The following is a 20,242-nucleotide window of genomic DNA, read 5'->3' as shown; positions in this document are numbered from 1 at the left end:
GTTTGTGTAAGAAAAGGCAAAAAGGCGACCAATCAATCAATATTTCTCTCTATGTATTCTTACATTCATATCCCAGCTTTAATACCTGAAGCTCAAAGTGGCATATATACTTCTCCCCCTTTCCATTTTATCCCCACAACAACCCTGTGAAGTAGATTAGGTTATGAGGCTGTGACTGGTGCAAAGCCACCCAGTGAACTTTGTGGGGCTGTGTGGGGATCTGAATCCTGGTCTACCAGGTTCCAGTCAAACAACACTCTAAGCACTGTAATAATGTGGCATGATTATTTAATGTGATTAATTCTTTACTACCACCTAGCATCTTCACTGTACAGCTTTCGTGGCATCACTTTACTCAGGCCTTTGCCAGTCGAAAGTATTTTCTTTTGTGGGACCTACCTCTTTTGCTGAATTTATACTGTTCTGTACCATCTGAAACTGTCTTATGTGTTATGTAATTCTAATGGTTTTATTTTTTTAAAAAAAAATTGAATACTCTAATATTGTAACCCACCCTGGGATCTTATGGCATTTCCCAGTGACATCAGCTGATGGACAGGTGGCTGTGATTTAATATGGTCTTGCAGGTCATCTTGGTTCCCCTAGCTGACCAAGATTGACCCGCAGGCTGGAGATTTGCCACCCTTGGGTCTACAACCGCTAAGCCACAGTAGGGAAGCAACACTCACACACCCCACATCAGACATCATACATGATGTCAGATGTGGAGCAGGCAATAATGGGGTTTCCAACAGAAAATTGGGATCCATTAGCTGATAGGCAGTGGGAGCACTTCTGGCTCAAGGAGGGGAAAGTAGAAACTGCATCTTCTTCCCTGTGCTGCTCTTTGAAGGAGCATGCATCCCCTTTCAACTTCCAAAATAGGAAATTGAAAGAAGTAGTGTGGAGCTGCTTGCAAAAAGATCAGTTTGGCTGCAAGTGCCTGTGCCCTCCTGAGAACAGGAATGCACAGCCAAAGCAAGCAACCCCTACTCCCCTCTCCAAGAATGGGGGGGGGGACTTGGGAAAACTTTGACTTTGCCCTCAACTCTGACCCCCAATGTTTGGGGTCAGAAAATTGTTGTTTGCTTAGGCTGCAAATGCTTCCATATGCAGCACTGGGAGACAAAAGTGGCTTCTCCTCCCCAGAGGTCTTCTTTAAAGAAGCCCAGCACTAAGAAGGTGACCTCCCAAGCATTGTGTAAGGTCCTTGGATGGTTGCTCATGAGAAACCAGGCAAAACTCCAGCCGTTTCTTTAGTAGTTTTATTGTGCATACTATGTACAGTGCAGAGCTAAATAGCTCATGTCTGTATCAGACAAGAGTGGCCCCTTCCAGTTCTGACGCCAACGTAAGAGTTTCGGTATACGAAATCTCCGCCTCCCCTCTTTTCGTTTCAACCCTCTGCGTACTTCTGGCAACGGAAATAGTGTGTCTCCCTCCTCGCCCGCTGAGCGAGAGGAGTGCAGGGTCTCTCCAACATCCCCAGAGCCTCAGCTCTCCAGCTCCTGAGCTGCCTGCCCCTCCCCACTGGAGACCTCGCTGCTCCCTCCGCTGGAAGAGGAGGTGCTACTGGTCAGGTGGGGCTGAGGCTCTCTGTAACATCCTGAGAGCCCTTCCACCACCCTGTGCTGAGCCAGGGACAGTTCCCTGAAACATTGGTTCCTTGCAGGAAACTCTAAAGCAGGCATGTCCAACAGGTAGATCATGATCTACCGGTAGATCACTGGATGTCTGTGGTAGATCACCAGTAGATTAGTGGCTTCCTCCAAAGAAGCTAAAAACTTTGGCTCCCCTAAAAAAAGCTCAACATCTTTGCCCTGCACCCCTAAAATGACCTGAACCACCAAAAATAGGACTTTCCATCCAAAAAAAAAAAAAAAAAGCTCGACATGGCTTTTCTCTCTTCCCTAAAGAAGCTCAACAACTTTTACATGAACCCCCCAAAACAGGGCATTCCTTCCTAAAAAATGCTCAACAACTTTGACCTGAACCCCCAAAAAGGGGGTAGATCACTGCCAGTTTTTAACTCTGTGAGTAGATCACAGTCTCTTGGAAGTTGGCCACCCCTGCTCTAAAGCAAAGTACTTATGTTTGGGCTGGGTTTTGGAGTCCCAAAGTCAGGACTTCAAAGTACCTCAGCAGCAGCGACGCACTGCTAAAACGAAAGGGAAAACATTTCTTTTTTATTTTTGCGTTTTTCCGTTACATACATTTGTTTCTATCTCTGTTATTCTAGTTTTTCTGATCACTTCTTTTAAACATCTAGTACAACATCTAATACAAGCATCTATTACAACCATAGAACATCTCTAGTCATGTCCTATCATATGAAGACTTCCCAGCCTATCTTTCCTTGACATCCTAGATTTTAATTTGATTTTGCTGCATCTCCTTGTATTAGCAATATAAGGAGTATGTTCGAAGAAACAAAAGCTGATTCAAATCAAGAAAAAGGCTCATTCATTTCAAGTTTCCTACTAACACTTCTTCAAGTATTTCCTAAACAATTGTGCAAATTATAATACTAAAGTCATCTTTTAAAAAATGTTTCACAGAAATGAAAGATACATATAGGAAGAAACATACTCTCACCCTCATCTTTATTCACAACTACAGTGTTATTTATACTGCTGCTTCATGCTTATAACACCTTGTATCTGTTCATCATATGTATGTTTTCCTTTTTTAAACCTATGAAATGAACTTTGTTTTTTTAAAATCTCATATGGTTTCTCTCTTAAAACCAGCACCCATAAACAGTCTGTGAAGCTAGTAACGTACTCCTATGCATATCCACTGAGAATTAAATCCCACTAAGTTCAATGGGGCTTACTCCCAACCAAATGGGTATAGGATTGCTGCCTAAATGTAGGAGCATAGGTATGTACACACTGGGCAATTTCGTCTTTTCTTCTTTCCAGTATTGCTCCTTTCTACTTCATTCTGCCTGGGCTAGCTGCACCCTTACAAAACAAAGTTGCAAACAAAAATAAAATGCCCATGACTCATAGGTCAAAGCAAGGTTTGATAGTTAATTGAGTTGACTAGATCAGTTTGTTTTCATCAGGTGACAATGAAGTATACTCTGTCTACCAAACACTCTTACCTATTATACACAGGCACCTAAATATTCGTACCTGATAAATCTGCTTTACCTTGATGTATCTAGCAGAAGCAATGGTTCTGTGTAGAGATTAAAGGTTGTATCTATGTTTTACTCAAAGTACACTCACTGAAATTAATGAGCCTAAGTTAAACATGTTAATTAGCTTCAAAAGGTCTACTCTGAGTAGGACTAGCACAAACTACAACTCCAGGGCTGCAATCCTAAAATAAGGGACGCATGAAATCCAAAGGCCTTTCAGCCACTTCTTGCCAGGCTCAAACTTGAAGGGCAGACATGTGGTTGAGGGAAGAAAGGGGGAAGGGGAGGTTTAGACATGCTCAGAAGTGTGGCAAAATTTTCTGTTGGTTTGGGGATGTGACACGAAACCTAGAGAGCTATTTGCATTTATATCCCGCTGCTTTCTCCAAGGAGCTCAAGCTGGCAGACATGATTCTTTCCCACCTTATTTAATTCCCACAACAACCCTGTGCAATAGGTTAGGTTGAGAGGCAGTGACTGGCCCAAGGTCACCCTGTGAACTTCATGGCTGAGTGGGGATTTGAAATCTGATCCCCCAGGTTTTAGTCCAACACTCTAACCACCACACCGGCTCTCATGTTTCCTTTAGATTCCAATTGCTTTCTGGCAAGCCCCCAGAGCACTACCTTTTCAGCCCTTCCAATGGCAGTGCTACAACAACAAACAAACAACAACAACAACAACAACAACAACAACAACAACATGCAAAATACTCCACAGGCACAGCACCTGGTCCTTCAGGGGCACAGTTACCCCATTTGGGACCAGGGAGTCCTCCACACCTGCCCGCCTCCTGTCCCCCAAAAACAGTACTTCTGTCTTGTCAGGATTCAACCTCAATCTGTTAGCTGCTACCCATCCTCCAAACGCCTCCAGACACTCACACAGGACCGTCACCTCCTTCACTGGTTCTGATTTGAAAGAGAGGTAGAGCTGGGTATCATCCGCATATTGATGAACACCCAGCCCAACCCCCCTGATGATCTCTCCCAGCGGCTGCATGTAGATGTTGAAAAGCATGGGGGAGAGGACAGAACCCTGAGGTACCCCACAACAGGAAGGAGTGGAACCACTGTATAACAGTGCCCCCAGCTCCCAGCCCCTCTAGACAGTCCAGAAGGATGTTATGGTCGATGGTATCAAAAGCCACTGAGAGATCCAGCAGACTAATTGATCTATGATCTGAGGACTGCAGACTAACAATAGGGCTGTCATGCCTATATTTATTTTTAATACTGATGTATTTTTTTAAGAACTACGTATTTACAATTTTACACATTTTTAAACAGATGGGGGAAACTTAATCATCTATTTTTAGTCATCCTGCTTCTTTTTGCAATCCAAAAACTATTCCAATTAAAACATTAGCTTGATCCACCTGTGTTTCCACACCTCACATTCTCTTCACAAGCAAAGCAAAGCAAAGCAAAGCACTAATCAATTCATAATATTGTTTTGTGCCTAATTTTAGACCCCAACAGGACACACCACTTTACAACATCATACTGGTTCAGAGAAACCTATGATACAAATATAGACTATGTCAAAAGTAAAGCCGAAGTAAATATAGAGACAGTATTAGAATTCTAAACTAGAGGCCTAACTTTCAGACCTTTGCCCCTACACTATGGGTAAAGCTGCCTTTTGAAAGCAGAGAAAGGTGAAGCACTTCAACATGGTTTATGTCACCTGTGTTTTAGTGCTCCACAAAAGATACGGATTTCTAAGGGGGGGGGAACAGTTTTGTCCTACTACCTTGAAAAATTGCTACTCATGAATTATAAACATATTGTATAAAATAAATGCAAATACCTGAGTTCTGTTTCTTGGCAGTTGCCAGTATCAAGGGAGAACGGAAATCCAACTTTTTCCATTGTTTAACCTTTACTAATCACAGCTGTTAACCAAAGAACTGTATGCAATAGTCCAAAGGGTGACTAGAAGTATTCCCTCAGAGTGAAAAAATAGACATCATAGCAATTTGGTGTCTCATGCTCAACCTCCTTCCTGTCTAACTACAATCACAGTACATGACTGTACTCCTACAATGGGACCAGCCTCACAATTATCACCAAGCCAAATAAATGACTGGAAGTAAGGAAGTAGCACTCTGCTTGTATACAGTGAAGAAGAGCTTCCTAACAATGTTATATTAATGTATTTCCACTTTGAAGATTATGGTATCAATCACTGCTTATAGATAGGCAGCGTCTTATTACAAAATGTTTCAGTAAGAAAGTAGCTGTAATTCAGCCCCTATTTTTGTTTATACCATAGGCATTTCCCACAAATAGGCTAGAAGAAGATATAATAAGATGTGCAGTTGACATCAGCTATTAGTCTAAAGCCTACTAATGCATGATATGGGGGGTAGGGGGAATCCTTCTACACACTACAAATAAAACACAAATGCAGGCTATGAATGTTTTCCTGGGTCTCATGTTTTATCTTTCTTGAATTTACAGTCACTATTTGCCATCCTAATTATAAGCTATTTTTCCAAATGATATTTTATTCAGTAAGTAAGCATTACACAGAACTCGCTACAGTAATACAATTATTGTAAAAGAACAGTCAATTTAACATCTTTCAAAAACTTTGAGGAAATATAAAAGTATATATCTATGCAGTTACAGTCTCCATCACTGAGTCAGTAATCAGCATTCACCACACTGGTTAAACTAGTCTCAGAGAGTGACTGCTGTCAAAATGTTACACACAATACTCCACTCAGTACAGTTCAGTACAAAACATTTATCAACAGAATTCTTCAGTTCCAAGTTTTAGCTATCATAGCTCAACACATACTCAAGTATCTAAACCCTGAAGTTGTATAGCATTAAAGCATACCACAGATCTAACAACATACCACAGATCTAGTATCAGTAAGGTATTCTTGATTTTTAAAGTAATTATTTTCTCTTGATTGAAACAGTGCCCTTACAGATGTGGTGGTGATACTGTAGCTATTATCTAACATATGAAATCCAGAACAGGACCTGCACAAGACATTTTGAAGTCTTGGGACAGAATAACAACTACCTAAAACTAATCAGTTGTTCTGGAACTTTAAAAAGATTCCACAATCTCTGCACCCTGGGAGAAAAATTGCAGTAATAAATTAAATATCTAACAATTTGCTGCCCTCATGGTACCCAAAATCAGCTGCCTAAAGTGACTTATTTCACACTCTGCCTAATGGCAGGGCCAACCCTGAAACAGAAATTGAATGTTTCAACTGACCGATTTGAATGAGGATAATGTGACATCAGACCTCCATGAAGGTCCATTTTCTGCAGGGGATGGAGGGGATCCGTGGATGGGTTTTCCCTCCCACTTGCTCCTGAAGATAACCCAACTCAGAAGAAAATATCATGTTAATCTCAGAGAAAAGCAGTGCATCCCATGGATACAAAATGCCAGCTGAACAAAATGCAAGAACTGCAACTACTGAGAAAGAACATCCAGTAAAAAGCAAAACAACAACAACAACAACAACAACAAAACCCACATATAAAAAAGATATGTCCAACTACAGCCAATAACCAAAACTAGCTTAGGACAGGTGGTATTCCTCCACCCCTGCAGAAAATGAACCTTCACAGTTGGTCCAATTGTCACATTTTCCTGCTGTGTGGAGGGGATCATCCAATGGGATGTACCAAAGCTACTCAGACAGGGAGGACCAGCTGTGGACCCCCTACCCCTAATGGAGAACCACCGGCTGTAGTGCTTGCCAACCAAAAGAAGCTTTGGCAGAGGCACTGAAGACATCAATCCTGTAATGTCTCACAAAGGTAGACAAAGAAGAGCAGATGGCTTCCCTACAAATTCCCCCAGAGATGCTGAAGGCAGCCAAAGTAGAGGTACTCCTAGTAGAGTGAGCAGTGACCCCAGCAGACAAGCCAGAACAGAAACCTCACACTTGGAAATGCATCCTCTCAGCCATCTGGAAAGTGTAGCAGTTGAAACCTTCTTTCCCATGGTCTGGGGATGGAAGGAGAGAAACAGGGAATCACACAAGTGGAAGGATTCCATTCTCTTTAGATAGACATGCAGTGTGCTTGTCTTTAAGTCCAAGAGAGTGCCTCTCCCTCTCCATGTCCAATCTAGGGTGGGGGCAGAAACAAGGTAACATGACATCCTGTTTCCTATCAAAACTTGAATTAAACTTAGGAACAAACATAGGGTCCAACTTCAGGATCACTGAATCCTGGTAAAAAAAGGCAGTGTTCCTTATGCACTATTCACCTTGGCATTCTGCTGAGTCATGAATAGGTCCATACAGGGCTGACCAAAGTGTAACACTATCTGTTCTAACACTAAGGGCAGATGACTCAATTCTGCTTGAGACATGTTATGGAGACTCAGCCAATCTGCCCTGGTATTTGAAGCACCTGATACACGTTCCACAGTGATAGATGCAAGGTGGTTCTCCGCCCAGTTGAACAGATGTGTTACCTCCCGCAGCAGTGTCAGAGATCTGGATCCACCCAAGTGCAAATATAAGCTTTCACACAAACTTGTCACCTGCTTTGCAGCCCTTGCCTGGCACTGCCACCCTGTGGCAGAGGCTGAGGCAGAGAGTGCAGGAATCAGTTTGCCTTCGGGCCTCGGGGCAGCATTGGCCCCCTCTCTTCTGGCCTGACGTGTTGGTGGCATCAAGACTTCCTCTTCCAGCTGCCCAGAGATGATCCAATGCCTGTGAAGGCAAGAGTGCCCCTGAGCTCTGCCACAGCTGCTGCATCACTAGGCCCAGGAGAGGAGGGGGAAAGGAGGCAGTTCCCTGCCTCCTAGAGGAGCAGGAATGAACCTATGCAGGAGAGGGCTGGAGTCACTGAGGAGCTCTGAAATCCTGACAAACCACTAAAGTAGACATTGTGCACTCTCCCTTACCTGAGGTAAGGCCTGGGACCAAGCCTCCGACAATGGCTGAGGAGAAAAAAGCAGGCCCCAGAAAGGCTATCTGAGGGACCAATCCCCACTCCCTGTACCAAAACCTGCCAGATCCACCAACAGAACTTGGGGTGATGAGCTATGCTGTCAATCACTTGAATAGGAAGTGATGCAAGGCCCAGTGGCTGTGGACCCTCCAAAACCTCACTCTCTCAGTGGCATGATCGGAAGGCCGACGTTGGTCTAAACTGACTTTTCTCCAGGTCAGCCAGCAGCTCCTCTGCAGCCTCTGCCAGCTCCTGGGATTAAGTAAATTTAAGGATACATGGAAGGAGACAGGTCTGATGTCACATTATTCTCATTCAGATTGGTCAGTAGAAACATTCAGTTTCTGTTGCAGGACAAAGTGAGAACAAGCTACTTTAGGCACCTTCACTCGGATGCCAACAAGTTATTTGTAGGTTCAGTGACAGCCTATTTTTGGAAATCCCACGCTGAGCTACCTCTTGAGGTATGGATCAACAATATCTAGGACAGTGTTTTTCAACCACTGTTCCGCGGCACACTAGTGTTCCGCGAGATGTTGCCTGGTGTGCCGTGGGAAAAATTGAAAAATTACTTTATATATAGTCAATATAGGCACAGAGTTAATTTTTTTAACATTTTTTAACATTTTCTAATGGTGGTGTGCCTCATGATTTTTTTCATGAAACAAGTGTGCCTTTGCCCAAAAAAGGTTGAAAAACACTGATCTAGGAGGTGGCTATTTCAGAGCGACTGTCTGGGCTTAGAAGAGTAGCAAACAGTGTTATAAAGAGAGACACCTTTGATGAAACATGCTCCCCCTTCTTTTCATAAGGGAAGTAGCAATTTCTCCCACCAGTTTTGCAAACATGTTTGTGGAGAACCTATATTGACCTGAGATTATGTGAGATTATGTTACAATATTAATGCTGTGTTTATTATTTTTGTGGAGATTGTATCAAATTTGATTTAATAAAATTTTAAAATTAAAAAAAATACAGGTCCACAAGGCTTCACAAATCCTACCCCCCCCCCCCCATTTTAATGAACATTTGCACAAATCCTCTGCAGTACTTCTGTGGGGCCAAAAGGTTTTCCCAAATTAGTTGTTTAATGGCTACACCCGCTTTTTACACTTTAGCCACACACACTTTGACATATGACCCTTTGAGGGTGGATCATGGGTTAATGCAGTACTTGGCCTAGTAAAGACTATCATCTTGGGGGCCTTAGTATTTAACCTTTTCCTTGCATTGTGTCAATAGAAAAGAGAAATATTTAGAAAATTGACATTCACTTTATTTTTACTAATCAAAATTATATTATTTCTTTCACACACCATTACTATAGCAGGCTCCAGAATGACTCCAACTGCTTATGTTTATTTGGACTGCTTATTGTCCTGGGTGCTGAATGGTAGCCTAAGAAGAGGCATAATTTGATGCAATGTGTTAAGTGCTTCATATCATCTGTGCGACTACCTTGTTGGTTGAGAATTCCACGCATGGTGAAATATAAATAAACAAGGTGCTTTGAATCCTCAAAAGTTCTATATAAAAACTAGTTAATTTAACTATAACCTCTTGTCAAAATCCTATCAGGTAGTCAGTCTAACACTGAAGTACCATATTTTTCCATATATAAGATGCCCCCATGTATAAGACGCCCCTTACTTTTGGGGACCCCAAATTTAGAAAATGGGCATATGCACTATCCGTGTATAAGACACCCCCAGATTTTTAACCTTATTTTAAAGTAAAAAAAAAAACCTAGTCTTATACATGGAAAAGTACGGTAAATCAGGACTCCCATTCCCAGGGGTGAATGGATTCAGGCCAGGAAGCCGTTCCTTCTTTATTCTAAAAATGTTACACTGCAATCTTCTGGGATGTCTACTTAGAAGTATGCCCCACTAAATCCAATGGGACTTACTCCAAAATAAGTGTACATAAGATTGCAGCATTTGTTTTGATTTTTACTATTTTAATTAATTTGTATAATCATGCCACTTTTTAAATCATATTGCCTTTTGCTAGTATGCATAAATCACTACTAAAAACAGGAGTGTGTTGCCTTTTTCAAAAAGCAATAATACTTGCCAACCAGGGCAAGAGATGGGGGAGGGAAGTCTTACTTTTTTTCTCCCCTACGATTTTTTTCAAAGTTACATCCACTTCAGGCTTGCCAGAGGCTGGTAGGTTCAAGATCATTATCACCCCAGGGCCTAACATTGGCCACTGAAGGCAAAAGAACCACCATCCTTGAACATGATCAGTGGGGTATCTGGCCATCCTTGAACATGATCAGTGGGGTATCTGGCAGATAAGCCCCTTCAATGACAAAGTTGGCAGAGAGGTATCTCTGCTCCATCCTAACCCCCTTCAGCCAGCAAATCTGGAGATTAGGAGTGCTTTGTCAGACTGCAATCCTATACATGCTAACCTGAAAGTAAAAACTCAATGAGACTTACTAGGAACATACTAGTATGTATAGAATTGCACTGTTAAGTCTAGTCACCACACTGAGGCTTCAGGAATGTCAAGCTCAGTTTTCAAGAAGATTCCAAATGTGAAACTGATCAATGAGACCTAGTGAAGTAATATAGACTACAAGGAAGAAAGAAAAGAGGAGAAGCTAGAAAATAAGTGTTCACAAATATGAATTATTGAGATTTTCAACATGACTCCATCCACGTCATTTGACCACCTCGCTAACTGGACATTTTTAAAGCTACAGAAATTATTTCATTCCTTGCCAACTTTTAAAACTCAGAATTCTCTTATACCATATGCACACATCTGTATCTGACACAAGAAGGCATCCATCAGGGAATGGAACACTGATGATTACTTGCTATAAAACTAATTTCTTCTGTTAAAAACCACATGTCCTCAATATGTGTATCTATATTTATGAAACATCCATGGAATATGTAGCAATGTGGCAGGGCTATTATTGTTGTCTTGACACCACTGGCACTGGCAAAGCAACAGCTGGAAAAAAATATTTTCCATTACATCCACCAAGTCTGTCATCAATCTTTCCTCCACACAAGTAGGGACAGGCTATTTTTAATATTCAGATGGGCCAAAAATAATATAGGGATGACAACCAAGTATAACTATTTCCTCTTAACCACCTGTTGACAGTTTTAGGCTTTGTTCAACACCAACTGATTGTCTCTTTTCCATATTAGCAAAGAATTAAACTTAGGTTTAATTTACTGTCACATTCTCTTAATTCTCATACTTTCCTCTCCAAGTTAATTAATTCTATTTCATAACATTACAAGCCCAAACCCTCTCTAATTATGTCAACCTTGACGTTATTCACTCATTTGTGGAGAGTAAAGTAACAGGGAATTCTCCTTTTTAACCTTAAAAATTTCTTTCTAATCTTAAAAAGTAGAAAAAGCCTAAATAAATCAATTTAAACATTAAATATATGCCACCTAAATAAAAAATAAAAAATAGTTGTCTAGATCTTGGGTCATAACACTGTTGCAATATAGCAGGGGTAACAATACCACAACTCACAAAAACAAGCATCCCTTCTACCTCCTCTTTGCCTAAGAATGAATAACACAATGGTGGCAGCAACACAATCCTGCAAACATCAAGTTATGCAATATAAACAGACAGATTGAATGACACTGCCAGAGACATGCATTGTAAAAAAAGAAGAAGCCACGTCTGAGTTGAGGAGAGAAACCAGCAGTAAGAGATGCAGGGGCTTGTGGAAGGGAAAGCAATGCCAGATGGCTCTCAACCATGTGAAGATATTTGAATGTGGTCCTTAGGGCTCTGGAACTTTGGTTTTTCCTGCAGTAAAATGCTTTCCTTACATAAAGATCTTACCGGTGATACGCTTCCCGACGATACTTCTTCATAGCATAGCCATCCATATTTGCAGGAAGATCTGCTGCATTTTGCAGTCTGTCACTCCATGAAGTTGTCATTTTGTTGTTGTTTTGTGCAATTGTCACTTATATCTGAAACAACAAATGAAGACACTTTTTTAGTTTGCAATGTATGTCTCACCACTCCCTGTTTTTAAAAAGAGTCATAAATACTTGGGGGAAAGCAAGTGGCTGATAAAAACAGTTATCTTAGTTGTAAAAAAAAAAAAGACAAAACCAGAGACTCTAGCATACTTGTGGGTATATACTTCAGTATGCATACTTCAGTATGCATGCTTCAACAAGCTTGCTTCAACAAGAATGCTGTGCAATCTGAATGAATGCTTCTAGGTTGTATCAACAGAAGTACAGTGTCTAGATCAGGTTTCCTCAAACTCGGCCCTCCAGATGTTTTGAGACTACAATTCCCATCATCCCTGACCACTGGTCCTGCTAGCTAGGGATCATGGGAGTTGTAGGCCAAAAGCATCTGGAGGACTGGGTTTGAGGAAGCCTGGTCTAGATCATGGTAAACAATGGTGCAGCTCTCTTCTGCTCATGTTTAGTTCTGGGAACAAATGTTAAAGAAGGATATGAACAAACTGGAATGCATGCAGAGGTCAATAAAGTTGGTGAGGAGGCCTGGAGACAAAGCCATTGGAGAAAAGATTGAAGGATGTATATGTGGTTAGCCTTTAAGAAAAGATTATTAAAAGGCAATAAAATAGCCATCTTCAAATAACTGCGGAGCTATCACACAGATGATGATAGCTGCTCCAGAGGACAGGATGCAAACCATTTAAATTAAAAGGAAAATGATTTAGACTAAATTTTAGGAAGATCTTTTTGACTTTATGGGCCATTTGACAGTGGAACAGACTGTCTGGGATGTGATAGACTCCATTTCATTTGAATTTTCAAAGGAAACACTGGATTGTGACCTAGTCTATGCATCTATGAGTACTACAGAAAGAGAAATAACTTACCTAAATTACATCCATTTATTAATGGAATATCAAACTTATTTACACAATTTAACATTTACAATAAAGAATCAACAGTAACAGGCCAACAACTGCAGGTCTCTCGTATCTCATTCTATGTAACAACACACTTGGAAGGAGTACAGGAGCAACCAGATAAAGCACTATAAACAAGGCATACTGAAGCAGTCTCTCCAGAAACCAGCACAACCAGGAAATGATCTTAAATTGTCAGACAAGGAGTTGATGAAAGGGAGGAATAGGAACCATCAGTTGCAAATGTATCAGGTTTGACTTGGCCTTTGGCCTGTTTGATATTGTGCCTTGGCTTCTCCATCAACTGCCTCTTGAAAAGTCAGAGGACATTTTCCAGTCTCCAGCCACCATCATTCTAGCAGCAACTAATAAAAGGATAATATCCTTATGGTATCACAATTATGATTCGTAAATCATTAAATACATGAAAGACTTAAAGTATACAGGTTTTTACAACCATCAATTTAGGTGAGCTGTGCAGACAAATGTGGCCCAAATTGCTCAATTTTCAGTCTCTTTGCATTTTGCTATTTAAAACTTTCCTAAACTGACATGTTAATTACTTGGGGGTGGGGGTACCCCTAGCCAACAAAAGGACTTTCCACTCATCATTTCAGTAAGAGAGATGGTTAAGAATACATATGGGGAGAAGCGAACAGAAGTAATTAAAATTCATACATCAGTTCCATATATGTAGGGAAGCCTTTTTTTGCTTATAAGCAATACATAAATTAATAAAAATGTATGTTTTTCAAGAACCTTCAGCTCCCTAGAAGCACAGTTTTTCCATACAAGCATAGTTTACTTCAGCCAAAAATCATTTCCCCCCTGGTAGAGTGCAACAATAGTTGGGCAAGTGCCTCTCCCCCTCCAAACTTAACTTTAAGTCTGACACTGGGATCCAAATAGGAAATACCCAAACACACAGAAGGCTGAATCTCTTCCCATTGTGAATTCAAAGAATCACATGATATGAATCCTTGTGTCAGATATTATAAGTTTACATACATTTGCTCCTTTACCATAGAGAGATCTTCAGCCCTGATAAGTGTCTGAACTGGACCTAAGTTTCATCAGTGCTTGGCATGATGGAAAATAATGTGATTAATGATGCAAAAGAAAATAGTATTAGCCAGGTAACTAAACTGGTGCCTCAAATATGGCAACACCCTTTTAAGTTTGAAGTACCAAAGAGGATCAGTAAATACAGAGGTTTCATTCCAGTGATGAAAATGGATTATGACTTCTACCAAAAATTCCATAGGGTCATACTTGAATTATTGAATTCTTACTTCAGTAAATAAAGCGGATCCAATCCCTTAATGTAACTCTATTCCAAGTTATTTTACTGCTTTCACCTCTGTCCATACCAACTGACACAACATACGGTAATACAGATTTCAAGCTGCTATGATGACTCAGAAAGGATGAAGGAGCCTTGTACTGATCAAGGGTTAACGTTTTGTTTTTTTTTACTTTAACAAATGTTTCTTTTCAAATGATGCAAAGGGTATAAGTTAAAAATAAGTTGAGCTGAACTCTGACATACTTTTGTAAGTCAGTGGGATAAGTATGTTAACAGCATAGGCGGCTAGCCAGCTAAAATTCTGAACTATAAAGTCTATGGCACCTTTCTTAAATTACAAAAACTTATTTTAAAGGCCAAGCATCTGTAAATAGCTTCAAATAAATATAGAAACCTGTAAACATGCTAAGCACTTCAGAAACAACCTTCTGCAATTTATTTCAATTACAGTGCTCCTAACACTATTATAACTAAGCAACTGACTGTTTCTGCTCCAAAGATAATTTCAAAGAACTTCTACCATATTGCATGCTCAAGGTATAAAGCCTTTCCCCAGGCTAACATGAAGCATATGAGAGGGTGTCTGTGTGCAAGCAATACACATTTCAAAAATAGAACACATACAACACATACTAGGTTATTCTCTCCCCCCCCCCCTTTTTAACACAGCACTGAACTAAATATTGCTAATGCTGACAAATGAAGTAGCTTTCCACAGAGATCTGACAGTTAAAAAGTGGAGAGGTGGAATTGCCAGACAGTTCTCTTATTTTTTAAAAACAGAGCTCGAATATTTTTGTAGCTTGTTGCAAATGGATGGGGTGTTTTTGTTTTTGTTTTTTGTATACATCCTCCTTTCAGTTAGCATGATTTCAGTACTTTGACCTCACCAGCTAACAGAATTGGGTGGTAGAACAAAAGATGTGTGTTGACCCTGCTTTTTCTAGTTCCTTCACAATAAGCTTGCATAACAAACAAAAAAAGCAAAGTTTTAATACCCGGAGCATACACATATATACAGACATATAAACAGTGGAAGGCTTCTAACATTCTATGAAATACTGTATCTCCAAGTCCCTGTATTCAATTCATCACTAAAAGGCATTCAATTTATTTGTTTATCTTATTGGGACCAGCACCTTACAATTGATGAAACTTCATCACACCAATAGGGGGCAGTAAATGTTCTCTTCCTTAGCTCACAGATAATCCCAACACAGATAATTCATTTTAACATTTCTTCAGCAGAAATGAAAACAGAGCTGGGAAATATTGAATATTATTTTACTGATTAAAGGATACAACCACAAAGTATATTCCTATAATACCCTGCCAACTAACACAAAGGATTCTCACAGCATCTTACAATAAAAAAACGAGCAAAATTCAATGAAACCAACAGTTCTAAGCACCACTAAGTTTAGGGCTTCTGTTTCACAGACAGGTCTTAGCATTATTTTTAAAGATTTTTGCTTATTAACAAGGAGTGGTTTGTTTGTTTTTTAGACAAATCAGTAACTATAAAAATGCAACTAAAAGTACCTGATAAATTGTCTAGTTTTATTTCGTGCCTTTTTATATCCCACCATGCTATTTGTAGAAATAAGGGGTGTGTTATAAATACATTTAATAAATAAGTAAATGTATCCTGTTATATGTAATAAGAGTGGGAAAAGAACAGAGAGAGATCAGCAACTCCTTACATCAGGGGTGACAAACCATTTTTCCACTGAAGTTTGGGCCCACTATGTTGAATGTACAGCTTCTAGTAGTTACAAGCTATGCATCTGAGCCATGGGAGACTAACAACAGGGACTCCCCTAAACATCTCAATGAGCAGGCATATATCACAGCATGTTACCAAATGCACCAGAGGGCCATCTACTACTTCTAGTACAGTTAGTCTCCAAACCCCCTGAAATAACTTTGCTGGATGGGTCATCAAGGAAGCAATACTGGCAGCAAAGTAATTCTTCACTGCCTTGACTGCCACTTTAGTAGGCAGAACTGTGTAATGTAAGAAGTGTTTGATCAGCTTTGGAGCAGGTTTTCCACCATATATGCTCCAGTTGTCTTCCAGCTTGCTTCACTGACTGTAACTCCTCAGTAAAGCAAGGCACAGTTCAGGCCCTGCAGCATCAGAGAGAACCCTCAGGAACAATCACATCAACAGCCCTCATCATCTCCCCATGCCACAATAACAACAGGGCCTCAACAGGATCACTGGGCTTTATCCACTGGGAAATCCCACAGAGCTGTCAGGAACCTACCCAGTTCCATTAGTCTCCAAGGCCAGACTATCCAAATTGGTCCCCTCCCCTGCAGGCAGGGGCTGCTGCCAAAAGTCCAAATTGCACTAGGAAGTGGTCTAACCATGACAACAGGGTTACAACCGCCACTCCTATATCCAGACCACCCCTTTCCCCACCAGGGTAAATACTAAATCAAGGGTATGCCCTGCTCCGTGCACTGAGCCAGTGACTATCCAGGACAGCTATCCATAGCTGCTAAGGAGCTAACAAAACTGTTAGCCAGAGCTGGACCATCCTCAACAGAGGAGAATGTTCCTTAGTTCCTCCAACACCACACCATAAACAACCTGAGTCAGCTTGATCAGGGAGGCAGTAGGGTAGGTTACCACCCCCAGGCTATCTCCATGACCCCATAGCAGATGCAGGCCCTCCAGTCCAGCTCCTAAGTTGAAAGGCTTCCTAGTGAGAGAATGAGCTGCTATGAACTATGGCAATGCCTCCCCACCAGACTTCTAGTCTGGTTGGTGTTGCAGTGAGTACCCAGCTGGGTAAAGCTGTGTCAGGTCAGACCCACCCAGCTCCCCCACCAGGTCAGCCTGTTCATCCATGAAAGGAGCATGGATCAACACAGTCTTATTTTGAAGAGACCTGCTGTTCAAGAACAACACCAGAAGAGTTTGGATTTGATATCCCGCTTTATCACTACTCGAAGGAGTCTCAAAGCAGCTAACATTCTCCTTTCCCTTCCTACCCCACAACAAACACTCCGTGGGGTGAGTGGGGCTGAGAGACTTCAAAGAAGTCTGACTAGCCCAAGGTCACCCAGCAGCTGCAGGTGGAGGAGCGGAGACGCGAACCCGGTTCACCAGATTACGAGTCTACCACTCTTAACCACTACACCACACTGGCTCTCCACCAGGCTATTGGGCACAGTGGATGATATCAAGGATGGGGTGGACACAGCAAGGGACAGGATGCAAGCATCTATAAACACTATTACAACCCACCTGCCATGTCATGCCATTCCCTCTCCACATTCAACACATCCTTGGAACTGCTTATCCTCTCTCTTTCCTACATACGGTACATGGGATAGCTCAGTAGGTAGAGCATAAATCTCCAAGCATTCCCTACCACAACACACAACTGCTTCAGGCTTTCACAATAATCCCCCATGGCTCATCCTTTTTTCCTGGTAGTATCATAAAAAGGAAACATGGGGAAAACAAACAAACTAGCATTTATACCAAAGTTTTAACCTTCTTAGACACCGATCCACCAATTATCAGTGGATCACAAGCTTGCATAAGCATTGAAAGTTTGGGCTGGTTCTAAATCTATCAGTATATAGTCAGGTAATCAAGCATTTTTTCAAAATGTTCTAGATGCATGTTTCAGTGTTATATTCTGCTAACATTTAAACACTGTTGTGTCTGGGGGAATACAAAACCAAAAGTGAGCTGGCCAGATGGCATTTTCAGAGTGCACTAAGTTCAACTACGGGAACACCTGAGAGTTTAATTATTTGCAGTTCCAGGAATGGCTGTTAATACTACAAAAATACAAATAAGACATACTGAGACATTTGGCCAATGCATGCTTACCACAGAATTGTTAAATGTTGCAACAAAACACTCATGACAGATATTCTTAAAAGCTTGAGTGGATAGAGAAATCTGCCAATTTGGCAGCCATTTCTCTGCTGAAGGTTGGTGGTGCCAAAGTGAACAAAATTTAAATAAAGTGAAAGAAAATATAATCCCAATCACTATGGAAGATTGCCTGAAATATATGACATAATGGCAGACCAACTGCCTCTGTCATAATGCCAGGCCAACACTATACAGAATTTGCCCCCTCTTTATCTACCAGATTTCATGATTGTGTATAATGAAGTGACACGAAGAAGAAAATGTCAGCAGTCTTTCCAAACAGCTGTTCAATCTCAGGACAAGGGCCAAATGTACTGGATTTTAGCATAGATTTCATGGTACATAAGTAACTGCACTACTAAAACCTTGGTTTTAGCAAAATGCCCTTACAATTAACTGCATGTTTTCTATTCAATAAGTTTTGCAGATCACTGAGAGTCAAACATACTCACCAAGTGATTTCTACATACAAAAAAAAAATCACCTCAAGAACTTCCCCCATCTCAAGAACTTCCCCTCTTCGAATTTTGGAAAATGCAGCCCTTCAGTGACAGTGCAAGAGAGATGGAAGTTTCACAGAATGTAAGTAAAGACAGCTGCAGTGGTAGAGTAAGAACAAAATGTACAAATTAAAGGCTTGCTGTGCCATGCAGCTGGATGCAGCAACCTCTTTCAGGCTGCAGCATGAGATGGAAGGGAATTGATGAAGACAGACATTGGTGTCTGAATGGTGCAGCAATATCTTCTTTTAAAAGTGCTGTTCCTATCAAGAGGTATCAGGTGCCAAACTAGGGAAAGAAAGCAGCACAAATCACAGGCCTTTGTGGAGACAAGAAAGAGAAATTTGATTTCTACAATCACTGCCCACCTTCTTACACTAAAGATGATTTTTATGTCAACATCTGGCTGGGTGTGTGTGGAATGAAAAAATAATTTTCACCAAGATCATTTTTGTGCTGCCATGAGAGAGTGTTTCTACTCAATCCTCAACAGGACATAGGAAGCAAACACCACAATTTCACTCCGTCTCTCTCCCCAAGGGAAGAAAAAGAAGCATCTCCTTTCCTGTTATTAACACCGCACTAGCTAAGTGTTATGGATACCATTCAGTAATGAGAAGATGAGGCAGCACCACTGCACTAGAAATACTGAAGAGAGGAGAAAATACTAATGAGCCATCCATGGGGTGTGGGGGAGGAGAACCCTGTTAACTTTAAGCATCACTTAAAAATGGGGAGCGGGTGCTCTCCCAACTCAAATCCTGCCCCTTTCTGGAATGGGAGCTTGGGGTTTTTTCTACTCAAGTCCATCACTCATACTTTACATACTCACACTCTCTCCCTCTGACACACACATACACAGAGAGAAACAGAGAAAGAAAGTTATAATCCTCCCACCCTACAGGCCAACGTGAGGCACCTTCCCCAGCTCCCTCCACGGCCACAGGATGGGATTTCAATTGCTCATTTCCCCGCGGCGCGGAAAACGGCAGTGACGCCAGGTGGAGAACGAAGTCCTTCCTTCCTCCCTCCGTGAGGGAAAAGACCCGTCTCCCGCGTCATTTTGGGGTTTTCGTGACAGAACTACGACGCGCTCTCTTCCTCTTTCCCTTGCCTCAGGAGTGGGGGCGGGGGCGGGGGGTTCGCCTCGACTTCCCGCCTCAGCCGCGCCAGTTTCATTGCTCTCTCTTCCCGCCACCCCCCTCCCCCGCCGCCACGGGGGCGCGAGAGGCCAGTCCATTGCTTCCCGGCCTCCGTCCCGCTCACCTCTCCCAGCGCGCGCGGCTCTCACTCGCCCCTCGCTCTCCGCGAAAAAGAAATCGCACAACTAAACTGCCGCAGCACTGGAACTCACGCACACCGCGCCTGCGCAAGCCAACCCTTTCGTTGCCTCCCCCTTCCCGCGGTTAGGGATCGAGGAGAACGTGACGCTTTACAGCAATGCCGCAAACGCAGCCAGGAAGGCGGTAAGCCGCACTCAACGGCTGAATGCAAGCGGGGCGGGGGGGGGGGGGCACAAAGGTCCCCCCCCCTTCTACTTTGTGTGG

At 41.7% G+C, this 20,242-nt stretch overlaps 1 protein-coding gene across 4 annotated transcripts in view; it reads right to left on the bottom strand.

The window, feature by feature from the left end:
- The window catches only part of NT5C2 (5'-nucleotidase, cytosolic II), an 81,696-nt gene extending 61,639 nt beyond the window's left edge, over positions 1–20,057 (bottom strand). For 3 of the 4 annotated variants that reach the window (XM_033149765.1, XM_033149764.1, XM_033149766.1), the window contains exons 1-2: positions 19,962–20,057; positions 11,926–12,059 (exon numbers count right to left, since the gene is read on the bottom strand). In XM_033149765.1, the coding sequence (XP_033005656.1) occupies positions 11,926–12,026 (101 nt within the window). In that variant the 5' untranslated portion in view covers positions 12,027–12,059; positions 19,962–20,057. Of the gene's footprint in view, positions 1–11,925; positions 12,060–19,961 lie in introns of those variants that run through there. The other variant, XM_033149768.1, reaches the window with a different exon arrangement.
- Positions 20,058–20,242: the final 185 nt, after the last annotated feature.

This window comes from Lacerta agilis, chromosome 5, assembly GCF_009819535.1.
Source record: "Lacerta agilis isolate rLacAgi1 chromosome 5, rLacAgi1.pri, whole genome shotgun sequence".
Classification (NCBI taxonomy): domain Eukaryota; kingdom Metazoa; phylum Chordata; class Lepidosauria; order Squamata; family Lacertidae; genus Lacerta; species Lacerta agilis.
The sequence above is the reverse complement of the archived record's forward strand: the minus strand, read 5'-3'. Positions and strand labels throughout refer to the sequence as shown.